Source organism: Myotis yumanensis, unplaced genomic scaffold (assembly GCF_028538775.1).
Source record: "Myotis yumanensis isolate MYYU_CA2020_CCGP unplaced genomic scaffold, mMyoYum1.0.hap1 SCAF_14, whole genome shotgun sequence".
Taxonomy (NCBI): Eukaryota; Metazoa; Chordata; class Mammalia; order Chiroptera; family Vespertilionidae; genus Myotis; species Myotis yumanensis.
The window spans coordinates 46,835,626-46,853,006 of NW_027223765.1; the positions used below are offsets into that span (position 1 = coordinate 46,835,626).

General features: G+C 41.5%; 1 protein-coding gene across 6 annotated transcripts in view; it reads right to left on the reverse strand.

Annotated features, from left to right (window-relative positions):
• FHIT (fragile histidine triad diadenosine triphosphatase) overlaps window positions 1-17,381 on the reverse strand; it is a 1,340,207-nt gene that overhangs the window by 801,994 nt on the left and 520,832 nt on the right. Inside the window, exon 1 of one of the 6 annotated variants that reach the window (XM_070391626.1) lies at window positions 2,906-2,962. The exons of the other annotated variants lie outside the window; for them this stretch is intronic. Within the exon in view, the coding sequence (XP_070247727.1) occupies window positions 2,906-2,936 (31 nt within the window). The 5' untranslated portion in view covers window positions 2,937-2,962. Of the gene's footprint in view, window positions 1-2,905; window positions 2,963-17,381 lie in introns of those variants that run through there. 6 annotated transcript variants of the gene reach the window in all.

The window sequence follows — 17,381 nt, forward strand, 5'->3', positions numbered from 1 at the left end:
GGGCAGTTCAATTAATTCATCTATCTCCTGGTGGAGATTCTTGTGACTCTGTATGTATTAACTTTTTTGTAAAGTAGTCAGGTCTCAGATTTCACCCTCACTTCTCTTCAGGTCATTAAAAAAAATGAAATAAATGAAAATAAAAGTCAGTCTAGAACAGGGGTGGGCAAACTTTCTGACTCGAGGACCACAATGGGTTCTTAAACTGGACCGGAGGGCCGGAACAAAAGCATGGATGGAGTGTTTGTGTGAACTAATATAAATTCAAAGTAAACATCATTACATAAAAGGGTATGGTCTTTTTTTTTTTTTTAGTTTTATTCATTTCAAACGGGCTGGATCCGGCCCACGGGCTATAGTTTGCCCACGGCTGGTCTAGAATGAACTGTGTGAAAAATAGCTCACAATCTTTGCCCTCTTGGTATCAGCTTTGAGACACCTGGCCAAGCAGAGCCTGTGTGAAGTTTCAGAGAAAAGGCAGATAACTGAGGATTTCATTTCCCAGGGGACAAAAAATAAAGGTCTCTGCCAAGCTGTCATTAGATGCTTAATGCTATTTGTGGTGGGTGCTGGAGGCTCCTCCTCTGTGGACCTCTTGGAGATTAGGTTTCAGATCTTTAATTTGAGGAAAGATTTACGGCTGTGAAGAAGTATAATAACATTTTGATTTGGGTTGTACTAGGCTGGGGAAGCCAGATTACATTTGTATGAAACTGTGTTAGAAGATATGACTGAAACCACCGAAATCAAATAAAGAGAGAATTTTCCAGAGAGCCTAAAAATAGGGGCCTGTCTTTCCCAGGCCCACACATGGTTTCACTAAGGTTTATTCTGATTTACACCGAGAGGGTCCAACAGAAACACAGAGGCAGATGGCAAAAATGCCTTGCTTGGCAGACATGTCCATTCATCAGTCTGTCATGGACCAAGTCCAGAGGGGGATGCCCCGGATAAAGAAAAAATAGTTAACCTTCAGAGAAGTGAGGAAGGTATGGGGGAAACTCACGGAAAATGCCCTGCTTTCATCCCCTAGGGCACTGATGCCATCTTGGAAAAACCCATCAAGTGGTCTCTACAGTCTCGCTGGGCTCGGTCCACCCACCACTGCCATATGCCACCCTGTCACACAGCATCCCCCAGATAATGACTTCCAGAACAATATCAGAGCTATTTTAAACCCAGACTCTCCTCATTTGCATAGCTAACAATGAATCACTTCGGGCACCACAAAAATCCAGTTTCCCCTGAGATAAAGCACAACAAGAGGGAGCTGTTGCTTGTCATGGTGTGTAGTGCACAGCCACAGAGCTGGGCGGGTCACCATCATCTTCCACTAGGACTCAGAGGTGGACAAATGGCACACCATGAGTAGAACTCCTGCAATCGAACTCATTGTGCTGCTGACGCCTCTAGTTTCAACTGGGAGGTGTTACCTATGGTTGGGGAAGTCGGGGCGGGGGGGGGGGGGGGGCAGGGTTGCTTTTTGTCATTAGAGAACTTCTACAAATAGAGGAAAATCATGAAGGCAGCCACAAACAACTTCAGAGGTTACCTAATCCTCAACCGGTTGGCTCCTCTGAGCGTGGTTAGTGGTCAAGAGGAAGTGGTGTCTGCAGGTGATTCCCTGACTTTCGTCAGGAGTTCTTATCTCTCAGTTGTCACAGGGGGTGGAAGGACCAGGATTTCCACGTGAACCCGTTTGGCACATGCTGTTTTACACCTGCACGTCTCCTCAGGTGAAGAGAACCTAACCACTGTCTCAGCGCCAAGGTTCAAGTTGGCATGGGCCCATCAACAGGGAGCTCAACATCTTTGATGTTGTAGTCACAGGTGAGCTGATTGACCAGAACACAGAAGAGGTGTTGAAGAAAGGGCCTCTTCTCCGAATTTGGGTGAAAATGTGGTTTCCTCAGGGACATAAAGTAGTGACAAAGGCACTAAACAAAATGCAGGTCCTGACTCACCAATAAAAGTAACCAGACAAAAGACACCCAAGATCTCTTGGATTGCTCCGAGGAACTCCTTGGGATAGTTTATAATATAGTCTACAATATGCTAGTCGTGATCATTTTTCCCTAATTCCAAGACTATAAGGATACTATCTTAGTATCTTTATCTTATTCTCAATTAACAAACAGGTTTTAATGGAAATAAGTCTTGTTTCTGAAATTCAGTGTCATCTAGAAAAGAGTTAAAAACCAAAGTTCTGTCTTGAGAATAAATTCATTTCCCTCACCACCTTCTCAAACAATAGAACAAGTTCCTCCACGTCCCTGAGAAGACAAAGAAGCTCAGCTTCTCAGCCTTTGGGCACTAAGCAAGTTGTCAACCACCCAGAACCTTGAAATCTGACACTGAGCTCCTTCAGAGTAGGGGCCTTGTACAGGAAGGGGGGGGGGGGAGAGAAGCCATGCTGCTGACACCTAACTTCTCTGGGTTTCAGTTTCCTCCTCAGGAAAATGCCAGTGTAAATTAAGATAAGCCTGAAAGAAAAGTCTACCATTAATTTAAAAATAAGTCAAACGGTCTTTAACTCATAGAAATAAAAATGTGCTCAAAATATCCTCATAGATAGTGTATGAACCTACAGTCGTCAGGAACATGGGTATGAGGAATACCACCTGCTTCCACATCTTGATTGACCATTTACTAGCTGTGTAATCTTGGGCAAATTACCTAACCTCTCTGAGTATCAGCTGTTCTATCTCCATAAGAAAAAGAATAGAAGCTGCCATATGACCGGACTATTGCAAAGATGAAATCAAATCATCCATGAAAAGCTGCTACAGCAATGCCCAGCCCCACAGTAAACTCACAATGAACAATAGTCATAATTATTAAAAACAGTTAATAATAATTCTATTTAAATACAAGAAAAGTAATAATTACACATTGGGAATATTACCTGGTGAAAGGGCGAGGACTATGCCCTCCATCTTACCCTGGGTCCTCCATTCTTGGGCAGCCATGTGCTCGGCAAGGCTTCTTCCCGGAAGCCCAAGCCTCTGCTAGCCACACCCAGGATTTCTTTAAACTAACCAATGACAATCAAGGGAAGTGTGCGCCATAGATACGACCACATCCTGTGTAACGAGATACCGACTTGCGCCTGGCCAATGGGCAGGGCCCACAGTCCTCTCTCCTCCCCTTACTATAAAACCTCTCTCCCCACAGGGCTGGTCCTCTCTCTGCCACTTGCTGCTGTGCCAGTAAGGAGGGTAGGGGAGCCAAGCCCGGGTTTGAATAAAAGACTCTCTGCTTTTGCATCGGACTCGGCTGGCTCCCTGGTGGTCTATTGGGGATCTTGAAATCTGGGCATAACACTGGGAATCAGTAAAATCAAGGATCAATATGATCCTGTGGGAGATGTTATTATGTGACGTCCTTTGGATTGATAAAAGTTGCCAAACAAAGCAATCTAAACTTAGAAAATGCTTCTCAGCTCCTCTGCAGCGACTGCCTGAGGCATGTGGGAAGAGAAACACCTCCTCGCACCCGCAGAGCAGACCCCTGATAAGCCTCAGTGTCCCCAGGAACAGTGAGGCAGCCAATCCGGTGGGGGGAGGGGGCACGGGCAAGGGCTGCCTGTTTCCCTCTGCGCACTTGACCAAGCCCCACCTCGCCTCCTTGGACCCCAGCCCAGCTGGCAGGAAAAGTTTCAGGTTGCAGTGGTTCCGGGTCTGTGGAAGCTGGGGAACTCCTGTCTCACCGCAAGTGATTCCCCCCCAGCTCAGCAGTGCCCAGGCTTTAACGGGAACCTAGTGGGCACAGAGGCTGCTGGGCACTGAGTGGAAATCACCGGACAGAATGTCTGAGTCAATTTCATGTTCCCGTTGTGCATCCAGTTAGCACTGTGACCTTGGCCGTGCCCCCAATTCTCTGAGCCTCACTTTCCTCATCTGTAAAATGGACAGAAGCAAACTCCAGTGTGTCCTGGGGAGAGGGGCACATTGCACAATGCCGGACACTTATTAATGTGTAAGGCTCTCCTCCTTTTCTGTCCTGAACTGAAACAGGTTGTCAATTTACTCTCACATCTCTCTCTAATTTAAAAAAGAAGGAGGGGGAGGAGGAGGAGGAGGGGGAGGGGGAGGGGAGGGGGAGGGGGAGGGGGAGGAGGAGGAGGAGGGGGAGGAGGAGGAGGAGGGGGAGGGGGAGGAGGAGGAGGAGGAGAAGAAGAAGAAGAAGAAGAAGAAGAAGAAGAAGAAGAAGAAGAAGAAGAAGAAGAAGAAGAAAAGTTAACACCTGCAACAAGAAGAGGAAGAGAGAAAAGCTGCCACCACAGAAATCGGCAGGGCAAATCGACAAGCTGGGTTGGCAGTTGGGGCCCCGCCCTGTATTATTTAATAATTTCTGGGGCGCATCAAAGGCCCATCGCAGTCCAATGTGGGTAATCCCTCTCACACATAAACACTTTCATTACGGAGTGCTAAAGGCATCGCGCTGTCTGAGAAATGGGAATCGACAGGAGTTGGCCTTTCCCCTGCGTATCCCGGCAACAGCACCGCTTTCCCTCCCGAGTGACCGGCTGTGCCTGTGCGGCCAGTTTCCCCTGATGGCTGCAGATGCGCAGCAAGATGAAAAACGCTGTGAGAAATGGAAAAGGGGAAAAGCACTTCAGAAACCCAGAAAGCGTGCCCTTCCCATTAGCCCTCAATGCTGCTGGTAAACATCGCCTCTGATGTGTTGAAAAGTCACCGGGATTCGTTTTGACTTGGTCACTTTTGCACTCCTATCATTAAAAGGTTCTTATTGTAAACATGTTTTTAATGAGCAGGATACTGTGTGGATACTGCAGCAGACCTAAGGAATACAAACTAAAACAGTTTTAGACAGCCATTAATTTCTTTTTTCTGTTATCTATAATGCAATTATTGGAGTCAAAACCATAAAATTCCTTACAGATTTTGTTTATTCCCCCTAGCTACAGGATTCATTGTCTTTAAAGGACCACTTTAGATTCTTTAAAAAGCCAGAAGCACCACATAGTTTCCCTTTATTGAGAACACACAAGAGTCAAAGGCTACTCACAGCCTGCCCCCAGTAAAGTCATCAACAAATCACACCTTGCCAAAGCCGGTGGCCAATTTCTAGCCTCTCTTCACCAACCACTTAGCAGTATCTGACAGTGGGCTGTCCTTTCCTTCTTGAACATTTTTTACATACAATCCCCTAACCACACTACTCCCACCCTCCATTACTACCCTGCTCTGGTTAACTGATTCATTGTTTTGTCTGGAGTTGAAACCATCTTATTTATTTTTTGGTGTGTTATCTAACTCATCCCTGTGCCTAAGAAGGAAGTTCCTGGATCATCACAGACACTCTATAGCAGCGGTTCTCAACCTGTGGGTCGCGACCCCTTTGGGGGTCGAACGACCCTTTCACAGGGGTCGCCTAAGACCATCGGAAAACACATATATAATTACACATTATTTTTGTGATTAATCACTATGCTTTAATTATGTTCAATTTGTAACAATGAAATTGGGGGTCACCACAACACGAGGAACTGTATTAAAGGGTGGCGGCATTAGGAAGGTTGAGAACCACTGCTCTATAGATATTTGGTGTCTGGCTCTTAGTGTTTCCTTGTAACAGAAAAAGAGACTAGAGCCCAGAGGAGTGAAGCGATGTATCTGGGGCTGCACACTAAGTGGCGGAGCCAGTGTGAACGGGAGGCCTCCGAATAAGGAGCCCACACTCAGGACCATTATGCACAGGACAGAGCCTCAGGTAAATGCCCAGGAGCAGAACTGGTGAACTTCACTGCGAAGGGGCAGGCAGTAAATGTTATCTTGCACCCTGTTTTGATCCTGGAACTCTGTGCAGATTCACTTAAGGTCTGTGGGATGAGTTTTATCTCCTTCCTCTAGATAACAAGATCCTTGAGGTGAAAACCAGACTCAGGCACCACCTGCCGCTAAGCAGTCTATTTCTCACAATAGGAGTTGGATTAATTCCTGTGGATTCACACTTTTAACCAGGAGGAGGCTGGAGCCCGGGCAATTCCAAATCAGTCACACACACACACACACACACACACACACAACTAAAGAAAGATCGGGAGATGCAGAAGTTGGAAAATCTATGTTACTCTCTGTCCAGGTAAGAGGATTTATCCATCTGTAGGAAGTAAGCCTCGCATCAGATGTGAGAGAAACTGAAGGGCTCTCTCCCCGAAGGCCCCGCTGCCCCTGCCCTGCTGAGACTGCCTATGGCTACTGCATGGAGAGACAAAAAAGTGTCCCCTTCACAGCCTGGGGAGCCCTTCTGCTGCAGGACAGGAGGAGGTTCCTCTTGGTATTTTACTGTCATCCAAGGGACATCCTGCCATTACTTCACTGTGAAGTAAGAGAGAGCCAGTGGCTTTCTGCCTGCAGGTTCTGTGGAAACCCCCCTTCCTCCTTCTCCAGAGCCAAGGCCTAGGGATGGGCACAGTCCATTTCCAGGAGAGATGCTTTTTCCTGGGATCCCTCTGCTCCTGAGAATCAGAGAGGGGGAATGAGGGCAGAAGGACTGCAGGCCACAGTGTCAATCCTCTAAGCCACTGCAAAGGACCCTCTTTATTAAAACTCAGTCTCGTCAAGGGAAAGGTGCTTATGACAAAAATGTAGTGACTCAGCGATAAGGGTGGGAAATTTGGAGAGAAAACATTTCAATATGGCCCTTTTGACAGCACCATTGTGAAGCAATCATTTTGATCGTGGTATGAAATTACTTGGAATTTTAGTCCTTAAGCTGGAGAAATACCTAAGTGAAAAATATGGTATCGATAATAATTTATATTTGTCAGTTTGCTTGCTTTTATCTTTCTTCTTGAAGACAATAGTCATACCTGCCTTGATTACCACTACATCCCAAGTGCCCAGGATTTCAGATTTTGTACTTATTTATTGAAAAAATAAATTCCATACTTTGTTCATGGATTGGTAGAATCAATGTCATTAAAATGTCCATACTAGCCAAAGCAATCTATAGATTCAATGCAATCCCCATTAAAGTACCAATGACATATTTCACAGACCTAGAACAAACACTCCAAAAATTTATATGAAATAAAAAAAGACCCTGAATAGCCAAAGCAATCCTGAGAAAGAAGAACAAAATTGGAGGGATCACAATATCAGATATCAAGTTATATTAAAAGCCACTATTTTCAAAATTGCCTGGTACTGGCATAAGAACAGACATATAGACCAATGAATTAGAACAGAGAACCTAGAAATCAACCCAACCCATTATGCTCAATTAATATTTGACAAAAGAGGCAAGAGCATAAAATGGAGTCAAGACAGTCTCTTCAATAAATGGTGTTGGGAAAATAGGACAGATACATGCAAAATGAAACTAGACTACCAACTTACACCATGCACAAAAATAAACTCAGAATGGATAAAAGACTTAAACATATGATGGGAAACCATAAAAATCTTAGAAGAATCCATAGACAGCAAAATATCAGACATATCTCGTAGCAATATATTTACTGATACATCTCGTAGGACAATGGAAACTAAGGAGAAAATAAACAAATGGGACTAGATCAAAATAAAAAGCTTCTGCACAGCAAAAGAAACCATTAACAAAACAACAAGAGAGCCCACTGCATGGGAGAACATATTTGCCAATGTTACATCTACATAATGGAATACTACGCTGCTGTAAAAAAAGAAGAAACTCTTAGCATTTACAACAGCACGGATGGACCTGGAGAGCATTATGCTAAGCGAAAAAAGCCAGTTGGAGAAAGACACATGATCTCACTCATTTGTGGAATATAATGAACAACATAAACTGATGAACAAAAATAGATCCAAAGACATAGAAGCAATGAACAGACCATCAAACCACAGACAGAAAGCAGAAGAGTGTGTGTATATGTGTGTGTGTGTGTGGGGGGGGGAGTGGCGGGGTAAGAGATCAACCAAAGGACTTGCATGCATGCAATGGACACAGATAATAGGGAGTTGAGGGCCTCTGCTGGGGGGGTGGGGGCAGGCTGGGAAAGGTCAATGGGGGAAAAAGGAGACATATGTAATACTTTCAACAATAAATAATATTTTTTTAAAAAATAAAAAAACAAATTCCTACTACTACTATGATGACTTCTACTAGTTCCATTACTACTACAGCTGCTTATGCCCAGTGCTTACACACAGTAGGTACACAATAATTTGTTTTTAAAAAGTAGCTGCTACCATCATATTATCACCACTAATATTTCGTTAAAAAAAAATGGGGCAAGCATTAAGCCTCGATTATTTCAATCCTCACCCCCATTTTACAGATGAGAACACAGGCACAGAAGACTTAAGTAAGTATCCTAAGACAAACATACCACATGTGGTAGAAACAGAATAATATTAGGACTCTTGGTGAAATAAACTGGGGAAATGAGGGCTAGACTAAGAGTTAAGAATAGGGTTGTACTTCGTGCCTCTATTTTGATCTTTTAAGCACTTTTTTACATGGAAAGGAAGCAGGGATCCATGAAGCAATGGCTAAATCCAGATCTGGGGGAGAAAATGAACATAATAAGGTAGGAAAGTTTGTCACAGGAAATCAGAACCAATGAGAGTCATGACTAAATAACTTGGAGCCAACTTGAAAGGGGCTCCCACTGGCCAAAGATGAATCAATTTCAACATCAAAAAGAACAATGAAAGTGATAGAATGAAACAGATCTAATGCAAAAAATCCATCAGCTCCATACTGGTATTTAAAAATACCATTGGTCATCTTTAAAAGTTGTTAGAACACCAACTTATAATTCAGAAAATATGTGAATAAAGGGAAAGATTTACCCTACCTTTCTGTATGGGCTGCATTTCAAGGTAATCAAACAGTCATTGAAAATTCTTCTTGCCCGCCTAGCCAGTTTGCTCAGTGGATAGAGTGTCAGCATACAGACCAAAGGGTCCCGGGTTCCATTTCAGTTAAGGGAAAGTGTGGGGAAGCACGGGACTGGGTTGGAAAGTAAGGAGGATTCTCCGGAAAGGTCAGGGACCTCCAGGGGGACCTTGCTGAAGGCAGCAGCTGCTGCCTTGACTTTTCCAAACAAGTCTGAGCCCCCGGGTGTTTTACTGGAATCTCTATGTTTAGTCTTTAGACACAACCTTGTAGAAGCATGTGCTTTCTCAAGAATACTTACCCTGCTGATTGATTGTATTAGAGGTTAATTTTAGTCCATGCTGTTGCTACAATAAAAGCCTAAGGAGGCAGGCAAACGGGGCTGTCCAGTTCATTTAGCCAGGCAGTCCCTTAGCCCTCTCTTTCACAGAAATGTGTGTCAGGGTAATCCATTCATCCATTGCTCAGGGTTTGCTAGTCAGTCCCAGCAGGCAAGTACCTTGGTTGCAGGCTCCTCCCCAGCCCGGGCCATGATTTGGGCTTGTGCAGGAGGCAACCAACCTCTGTGTTTCTCTCACATCCATATTTCTCTCTGTCTTTCCCTCTCTCTTTCACTCTCTAAAAAGCAATAGAAAAATATCCTTGGGAGAGGATTAAAAAAAGAAAGAGAGAAAGTTCTTTTTTATAGAGGAATCACAGCTTAGAGCAGGAGGATGGACAGAATTAGAAAAAATCACTATTTTGCAACTCTCAATAAAATAATGGATCTATGGAACTATTGATTGCTCCAAAACACTGGCACAACACTTGATGGGAACTTGGTATCGAAGGGATCAAACTAACACCTGAACCTATAAATCAATCCGAACCTAACAAAACGTGGGATGAGCAGACATTACATTAGGAGTTCCCAAATTTTACTGCACATTAGGATACCTAGGGGGTGGTGGGAGGCTTTTAAAAGTCTGAAAGTTCAGGTCACATCCCCTACCAATTAAATCACAATGTCTGGTAAAGTACAGCATAGGGAACATAGTCATTAATATTGTAATAACTAAGTATGGTGGCAGGTGGGTGCTTGGAATATTGGGGCAGACACTTTGTAAAGTATATGGTTGCCCAAGCACTAGACTGTCCACCTGGAACTAATACAAAATAATAATGAATGTAAACTGTAATTGAAAAATAGCATTTTAAAAAATCACACTGCCTGGGGGTAGGAATCAGGCATCATTATTTTGGTTTTGGCTTTTCAAGAGATTTCCCAGGAGATTGCAGGGTGAAGCACAGTTTGGGAGCCATTGCATTTCGTGGCCATGACGTGAAGCAGTGGGACATGCACGGTGCTCCCTGTGATACGTTATCACCTAACAACCTGCAAATCTAACTAAATATCTACTAAAATATGGGAGTAGAGAAATGTGTTAAACAAAGACACTACAAGGAAACATGAGAAATCCAAAATGTAAGGTATTCGACGGGGGGAAAAATGGCGCATTTTTGAACAAACAAATGGCATCTTTAAAATGGCGGTAGAGTTGGGGTGCTGAACACACAGCACAATATACAGATGATGCATTACAGAATTGTATCCTGGAAACCTATATGATTTCATTAACCAATGTTACCCCAATACATTCAATTTAAAAAATGGTGGTAGAGAGGCCAGGGCCTTTCTTAAAATCTAGCCAGAAGAGTTATCTTTCTGGCTATGAAGAAGTGACTCGTATCTCACAGAAAACAAATATAATGCTGCATAAAATAAAAAATAAGGCCAGCTGTTTGAAAGCACTGCAGAACCACCAAAGCAGCCAGGACTCAAGCAGCCTGGATTCTGCAGAGAAAGCAAGCCATTGAGGTGGGCTCTGTATTTACAGCAGCTTTTTGTCCTAAGGGCATTTGTTAATACGCAATGTCTGGGTGTACACCAAGTAGAAAGTAGCAACCTATAGCTTGCAGCTGTTTCTCTGAGTTTAAGGGCATCAGAAGGAGCAACTAGGACTTGAGAAGCTAAGAGTTGAGAAAGAAGAACCACTGATAAATGAGTCCAACATTCCCAAGTCAATTTCTTCTCAGAGCATTTGCAAATTTCTAAGATACAAATATGTAGAGTAAAAGACCAGGACACTAAGCGACAATTGGTTGCAAAAAGATTGAAAAACTAAGGAGTATATTTGTCAGTCTGAGGGTTGGGAGACAAAAATTGGAATTTAGGACCTGCTAAGAATAAAAGGCAGGTTAACCCCCCAAATGTTCTAGTGAGAAACCTTTAAGGCTTGAGTTGTTAGGACAAATGGAAAATAGACCAAGACGCACCTTTGAAAAGGCACATTTCTTGATGAGATCAACATTACCGTCTTGTACTGTATCCACCTACCAGAAGAGTAACAGAAGAGAAAATCCACATGAAAGGAAATACTAAAAGGAGAAAAAAATATTCCCAAATGAAAGCACAAAATGCGGGATGCAATAAAGAGCATCAAAGGAAGTCCAAGCCACAGCAATCAGAGAAGAAAAGGAAATAAAAGGCATCCAAATTGAAAAGGAGACAGTAATACTGTTATTATTTGCAGATGACATTTAAAGCTAAAGGAACTTATTCACCATCAAACCAGTACTAAAAGAAATGTTAAAGTAACTTCTTTAAGAAGAAAAAATATCAAAAGTCTGAACAATAAAATGGTAATAACTAAGTATCTATCAATAATTACTTTAAATGTAAAAAGATTGAATGCTCCAATCAAAAGATATAGGGTGGCTGAAAGAATTAAAAAAATCAAGACCGTTATATGTGCTGCCTTCAATACACTCATTTCAGATTCAAAGACACAAATAGACTGAAAGTAAAAGGATGGAAAAAGTTATTTCACGCCCTGGCTGGTTTGGCTCAGTGGATAGAGAGTTGGCCTGCGGACTGAAGAGTCCCATGTTTGATTCCAGTCAAGGGCACATGCCCAGGTTGTGGGCTCGATCCCCAGTAAGGGGTGTGCAAGAGGCAGCCAATCAATGATTCTCTCTCATCATTGATATTTCTATCTCTCTCTACCTCTCCCTTCCTCTCTGAAATCAATAAAAATATTTAAAAATAAATAAAGTTATAAAAATTTATTTCACATAAATGGAGCAAAACAAAACAACAAACTGGGGTAGCAATACTTATATCAGACAAAAGGCCCAGGAATTCCGCTTCTGGGTATGTATCTGAAGAAACCCAAAACACTAATTCAAAAAGACACATGCATCCATCCCTATGTTTTTTTGTAGCATTATTTACAACAGCCAAGATATGGAAGTCACCTATGTGTCCACCAATAGACAAATGGATAAATAAGGTGTGGTACATATATACAATGGAATATGATTCCACCATTAAATGTTGACATTTTGGACAATATGGATGGACATAGAGGGCATTATGCTAAGTGAAATAAATCATACAGATAAAGGCAAGTACCATATGATTTCACTTATATGTAGAATCTAGACACATAATAAATGAACAAATAAAACAGAAACAAACTCATAGATACAGATAACATTTTTTTATGTTTGCCAAATGGGAGGGGGTTGGAGAGCTGGGTTAAAAGGGGGAAAGGCTTAAGATGTTCAAATTTCCAGTTATAAAAACAGTACCAGGATGTAGAGTGCAGCATGGGGAATACAGTCAGGACGGGGGTAATAACTATGCATGGTGTCAGATGGGCACTAGGCTTATTGGGTGATCACTTAGTAAATTATGTGAATATCTAGTCTCTCCATTGTACACCTGAAACTATATAATATTGTATGTAAACTGTATTAAAAAAATTAAAAATTTTATTTAAAAAAGGAAGATATTAAATTTATGTTATGTGCATTTTAGTACAAAACATTTTCTAAAGAGCACCAGATTAGGGATAAATATGTGGGTAGAATCTCAATAAATACTGATTGTTTAAAGTAATAAAAATGTCTTGGCATGGGCTGAGTTACACGGCAAAAGTAACACAGAGGAGGGGGTAGTTGTGATGGCAAATGAATGTATTACAGGTTTCCTGCATCCAAAATGAGTACATAAAGACAAACTGCCAGATTGGATTAACAAAACAAACATCAGAGATGAATCATAAATAAAGATAAGAAAGAAAGTAAAACTGTCTTCATTTACAGATGACATACCATGTGTGTAAAACAGCTTACAAATCTACAAAAAGGCTGCCAGTACTAATAAATGAATTTAGCAAGTCAAAGGATACAAGGACAATCTAAAATAATCAATACTATTTCTAAAGCAGCAATAAACAATTAGAGAATAAACTGAAAGTACAATTCTATTTACTATGCCATCCCAAAACATGAAATACGTGCAAGACCTTTGTACTGAATGCTACATAATAGTGCAAAAAAAATTAGAGGATAACTAAATATATGAGAAGATATAGTATATTCACTCACTGGAAGATTCAATATTGTTAAAATGGCAGTTCTCATAAAAAATGAATCTAAAGATTTAATGCAATCCCAATCAATATTGCAGCAGGACTTAGTGCATAAATTGACAAACTGATTCTAAAATTTGTAGAAAATACAAATGAACTAAAATAGCCACGGCAATTCTAATAAAGAAGCAGAGCTGCAGAACTCGCACTACTTGATTTTAAGATGGATTAGAAAGACACACCAATGAAAGCAGTATGTTTTTAGTGAAAGGATAGATAACAGAATCAAGGAAACAGATGGGGAGTGCAGAAGTAGACCCACACATAAACAGCCAATAGATGTTTGACAAAGATGCCAAGGCAATTCAATGAGGGAACTGAGTCTTTTTGATAAATAATGCTAGAACAACTAGACATCCACTTGGGGGTTAGGGGAAGAACACTGACCCTTATTTCCTACCATATACAAATAGGACCTCACAATGTATTATAGAGCAAACTTCTAAAACAATAATCACAAGACAAAAATCTTTGCTACCTTGGAGTAAACCAAGAATTCTTAGAAAGGAACAAAACACATAATAAACCAAAATTTAAAACTTCTTAAAAGACACTGTCATGTAACAGAAGAAAATATCTACAACACACACACCTGACAGAGTACTTGTATTGAAAGTACTTAAAGAACTGTCATTCAACAAGAAAGAAAAAAGCCAAAGATTTAAAAAGATTTCACAAAATAACTATGCAGATGGCAAACAAGTACATGAAAGGTGTTGAACATCATTAGTCAGCAGGAAATACAAATTAAAACTTCAATGAGCTCTGGCCGGTGTGGCTCGGTTGGTTGGAGCATCACCCGGTGCACCAGAAAGTTGCAGGTTCAATTCCCGGTCAGGGGACATATCCAGGTTTTGGGTTCGACCCCAGATTACAGGAGGCAACGGATCAATGTAGCACTCTCACATCAATGTTTTGTTTGTTTTTTCTTTCTCTCACTTTCTTTCTCTTTTAAAAAAAAAATCAACTAAAAAGAAAAAAAAATAATGGAAAAAGAACTTCAATGAGATACCAGCACACACCCATTAAAATTTTATTTTATTTTTTTTAATATATTCTTATTGATTTTTCACAGAGAGGAAGGGAGAGAGACAGAGAGTCAGAAACATCGATGAGAGAGAAACATCTATCAGCCGCCTCCTGCACATCCCCCACCAGGGATGTGCCCGCAACTCAGGTACATGCCCTTGACCGGAATCGAACCCGGAACCTCTCAGTCTGCAGGCTGACGCTCTATCCACTGAGCCAAACTGGTTTTGGCAGCCCATTAAAATTTTAAAAAGTAACCTTCCCAAGGGTTGGCAAGGACAAAAAGCAGTTGGTATGCTCATACATTGATTATGTGAATATAAAATGGCACTACCACTTCATTAGACAGTTTCTTTTAAAATGTACGTAGACACATAATACACAACTCAGACACATCATTCTGAGTATTTATTTATCTAAGAGAAATGAAAACATGTGCACGTGAAAATCTGTACACAGTGGCTTTGTTCATAATAATCCAAACCTGTAAACCAACAATGAATGAATACCCAGAATGTAAAATGCCCATATAATAGAGGTCTACTCAGCAATAAAAGAGGGCAAACTACTAATACAAGCAACCACATAGATGAATCTCCAGATCATTATGCTCACTAAACGAAGCCAGACACAAAAGAGTGTAAGATTCAATTTATTACAAATTCTAGAAACGCTAAATATTCTCTAGTGACAGAAAGCAAATCAATGTTGTCTGGAAGCTGGAACTGGTGGGAGGGAATGACGCTAGGACTACAAAGGAAACTTTTGGGATGAGAGAAATATTCTGGATCTTGATGGTGGTGTTTGCTAATGGGTGCAGACACTTTAAATGGGCCCCGTTTATCACATACAAATAAGTTGATTTTTAAAAAAATACAGTTCAATTTCCACAAAAGCAAACAAACATGCTGGATGATTCCCTTTCTATGAAATGAAAAAATGGGCAAAACCAATCTATGATAGTAAACAGTAGCAGCCCTGGTGGGCAGGTACACGTGTAATGACTGGAAATGCCTGGGGTCCCACTGATGTTCTGTATCTTTATTTAAGTTACATGGGCAGTTCATTTTGTAAGCATTCACTGATCACTTAAAATGTGTGTTCTTCTGCTGTATTTTTGCTACAGTTCAGTAAAACAATTAAAAGTGGAGGTCTATTAGAAAGTAAAAGAAACTTAAGAGACATAACAACCAAATGCAATATGTAAACATTATGTGGCTATGATTTGAAAAATGCAACTAAAAAGAATTTTTGAGGGAAGAGAGGAAATTGAACATAGACTATTTATTAGATATTAAAGCATCATTGATCATTTCATTGTATGTGTACTTTAATTACTTTTAAAGTCCTATCTGTTAAAGAAACATACAAAGTGTTTATAAGGGAAATAATATAATGAATAGGATTCATTATAAAATATGACAGGGAAAAAAGCATGTGTCCAAGAGGATAGGGTGTTGATCATCATGGAAGTTGGATGACAGGCTCCATTATATTATTCCCTTAACTTTTTATATATAAGAATATTTTCATTTTTATAAAAGTAAAAGAATTAAATTTGAAGGTGAGGTCCAGACAGGGTATGAAAAGGCTAATTGTGCCAATTTCCAAAATCCTATTCTTTGCATACTGAAGATCAAAATATTCACAGCATCAAAATGTCCTGCTTCAGAACACAGTGGCAAGAAATTTCTCAGGAGCCCGGAAACATGACAAGCAGGAATAGAGTGAAATTTAAGAGTCCAATTAGGTGCTGAATGACAGCCCAGCAGATATACGATGACAAAGAGTGCCCTTCCTTCCTCCGGAAACTAATCTATTTTGAGCCCAAGGTGAGGAGAGTGAGCTCATATTATCCAAGGGATTTCACCATCATTCTTCTGTCTCCAGTTACCTCAATCTGAAGACTACCCAGCTATTGGAAGGGGGAATAAAATAGGCAGGAGGCAACAGACTCTGAGGGTATCAGCTGGAATCCCAACAGGAAGCAGTCACAATCATCTGCAACTTTGAAGAGGATTAAATGAAGGAACTACTTTCAAGAGATGCAGGTAGGTTACAAGTTAAGGATGCTATAACCCTACACTGGGAACTACCAGCAGGAGGATGCTTTGACTACCCTAGGCCTAAAAGAGCAAAGGCAGGGAGTGTGTTACCAGAGCCTGGTAAGATAAGGGCTGGGTGGGGGTGGGGTTCTACTAGGAGCTGGAGCCCTGGAGTGACACAGATCTTCCAAGAAATAGGATGAGAAAGGGCAGCTGCAGAGAGAATAAATACCATCCTGCCTCTCTCTCCTCCCATCCCCTGAACTCTTTCCAGGATCTCCATTGACCAAATCAAACTGGAAGCCACAGTCACAGGAGCCCAGATGATGCAGTACAGAGTCAGTCTCCTACGTCAACTAACAATAGACTAGAGAGATAGGGGGTGGAAAACAACCAGCACACTCCCCCAAGGGAAAATTTGAATACAGGTCTTCAAATCTGCAAAGAGAACTGATGCCCACCGGTAAAAATCTCTAATTCAGCTGGACCAATGGCTTCAGATCCTTAGTTAAAATGGGACTGAGAACAATGAGCGATCGAATACTGTTCCACAACACACACAGCACAGGTTAGGTGCTGCTCCTGTTCAGACTTGAACCTTAAAACACACACACACACACACACACACACACAACCTTTTCTTCCTCAGTAAACATTTCCAAATGAAACGGACAGAAAAGTAGGGAAATGGATTCCATTTTCCATGGGGCTTTAACCAGCATTATATTAAAGAGAATTCAGAGCAAAGTCACCAAAGGTAGAAACACAACTCCAAGGAAAGGAGGGGAGGAGCATCTTCCCTGTGAGGTTGAGGGGGAACCCTTCTCCTGACCCACCAGGCCCTCCTGGACTGGCCTTTGCCTGCCTCCCCATGGGCATCTCCCACCACTCTTTAGGGGCCTGGGGCCCGGTCTTGGCTGGTGATGCTAACTCTGCTTCTTCCCACCTTGGGCTTTGCAAGTGCTGCTTCCTCTGC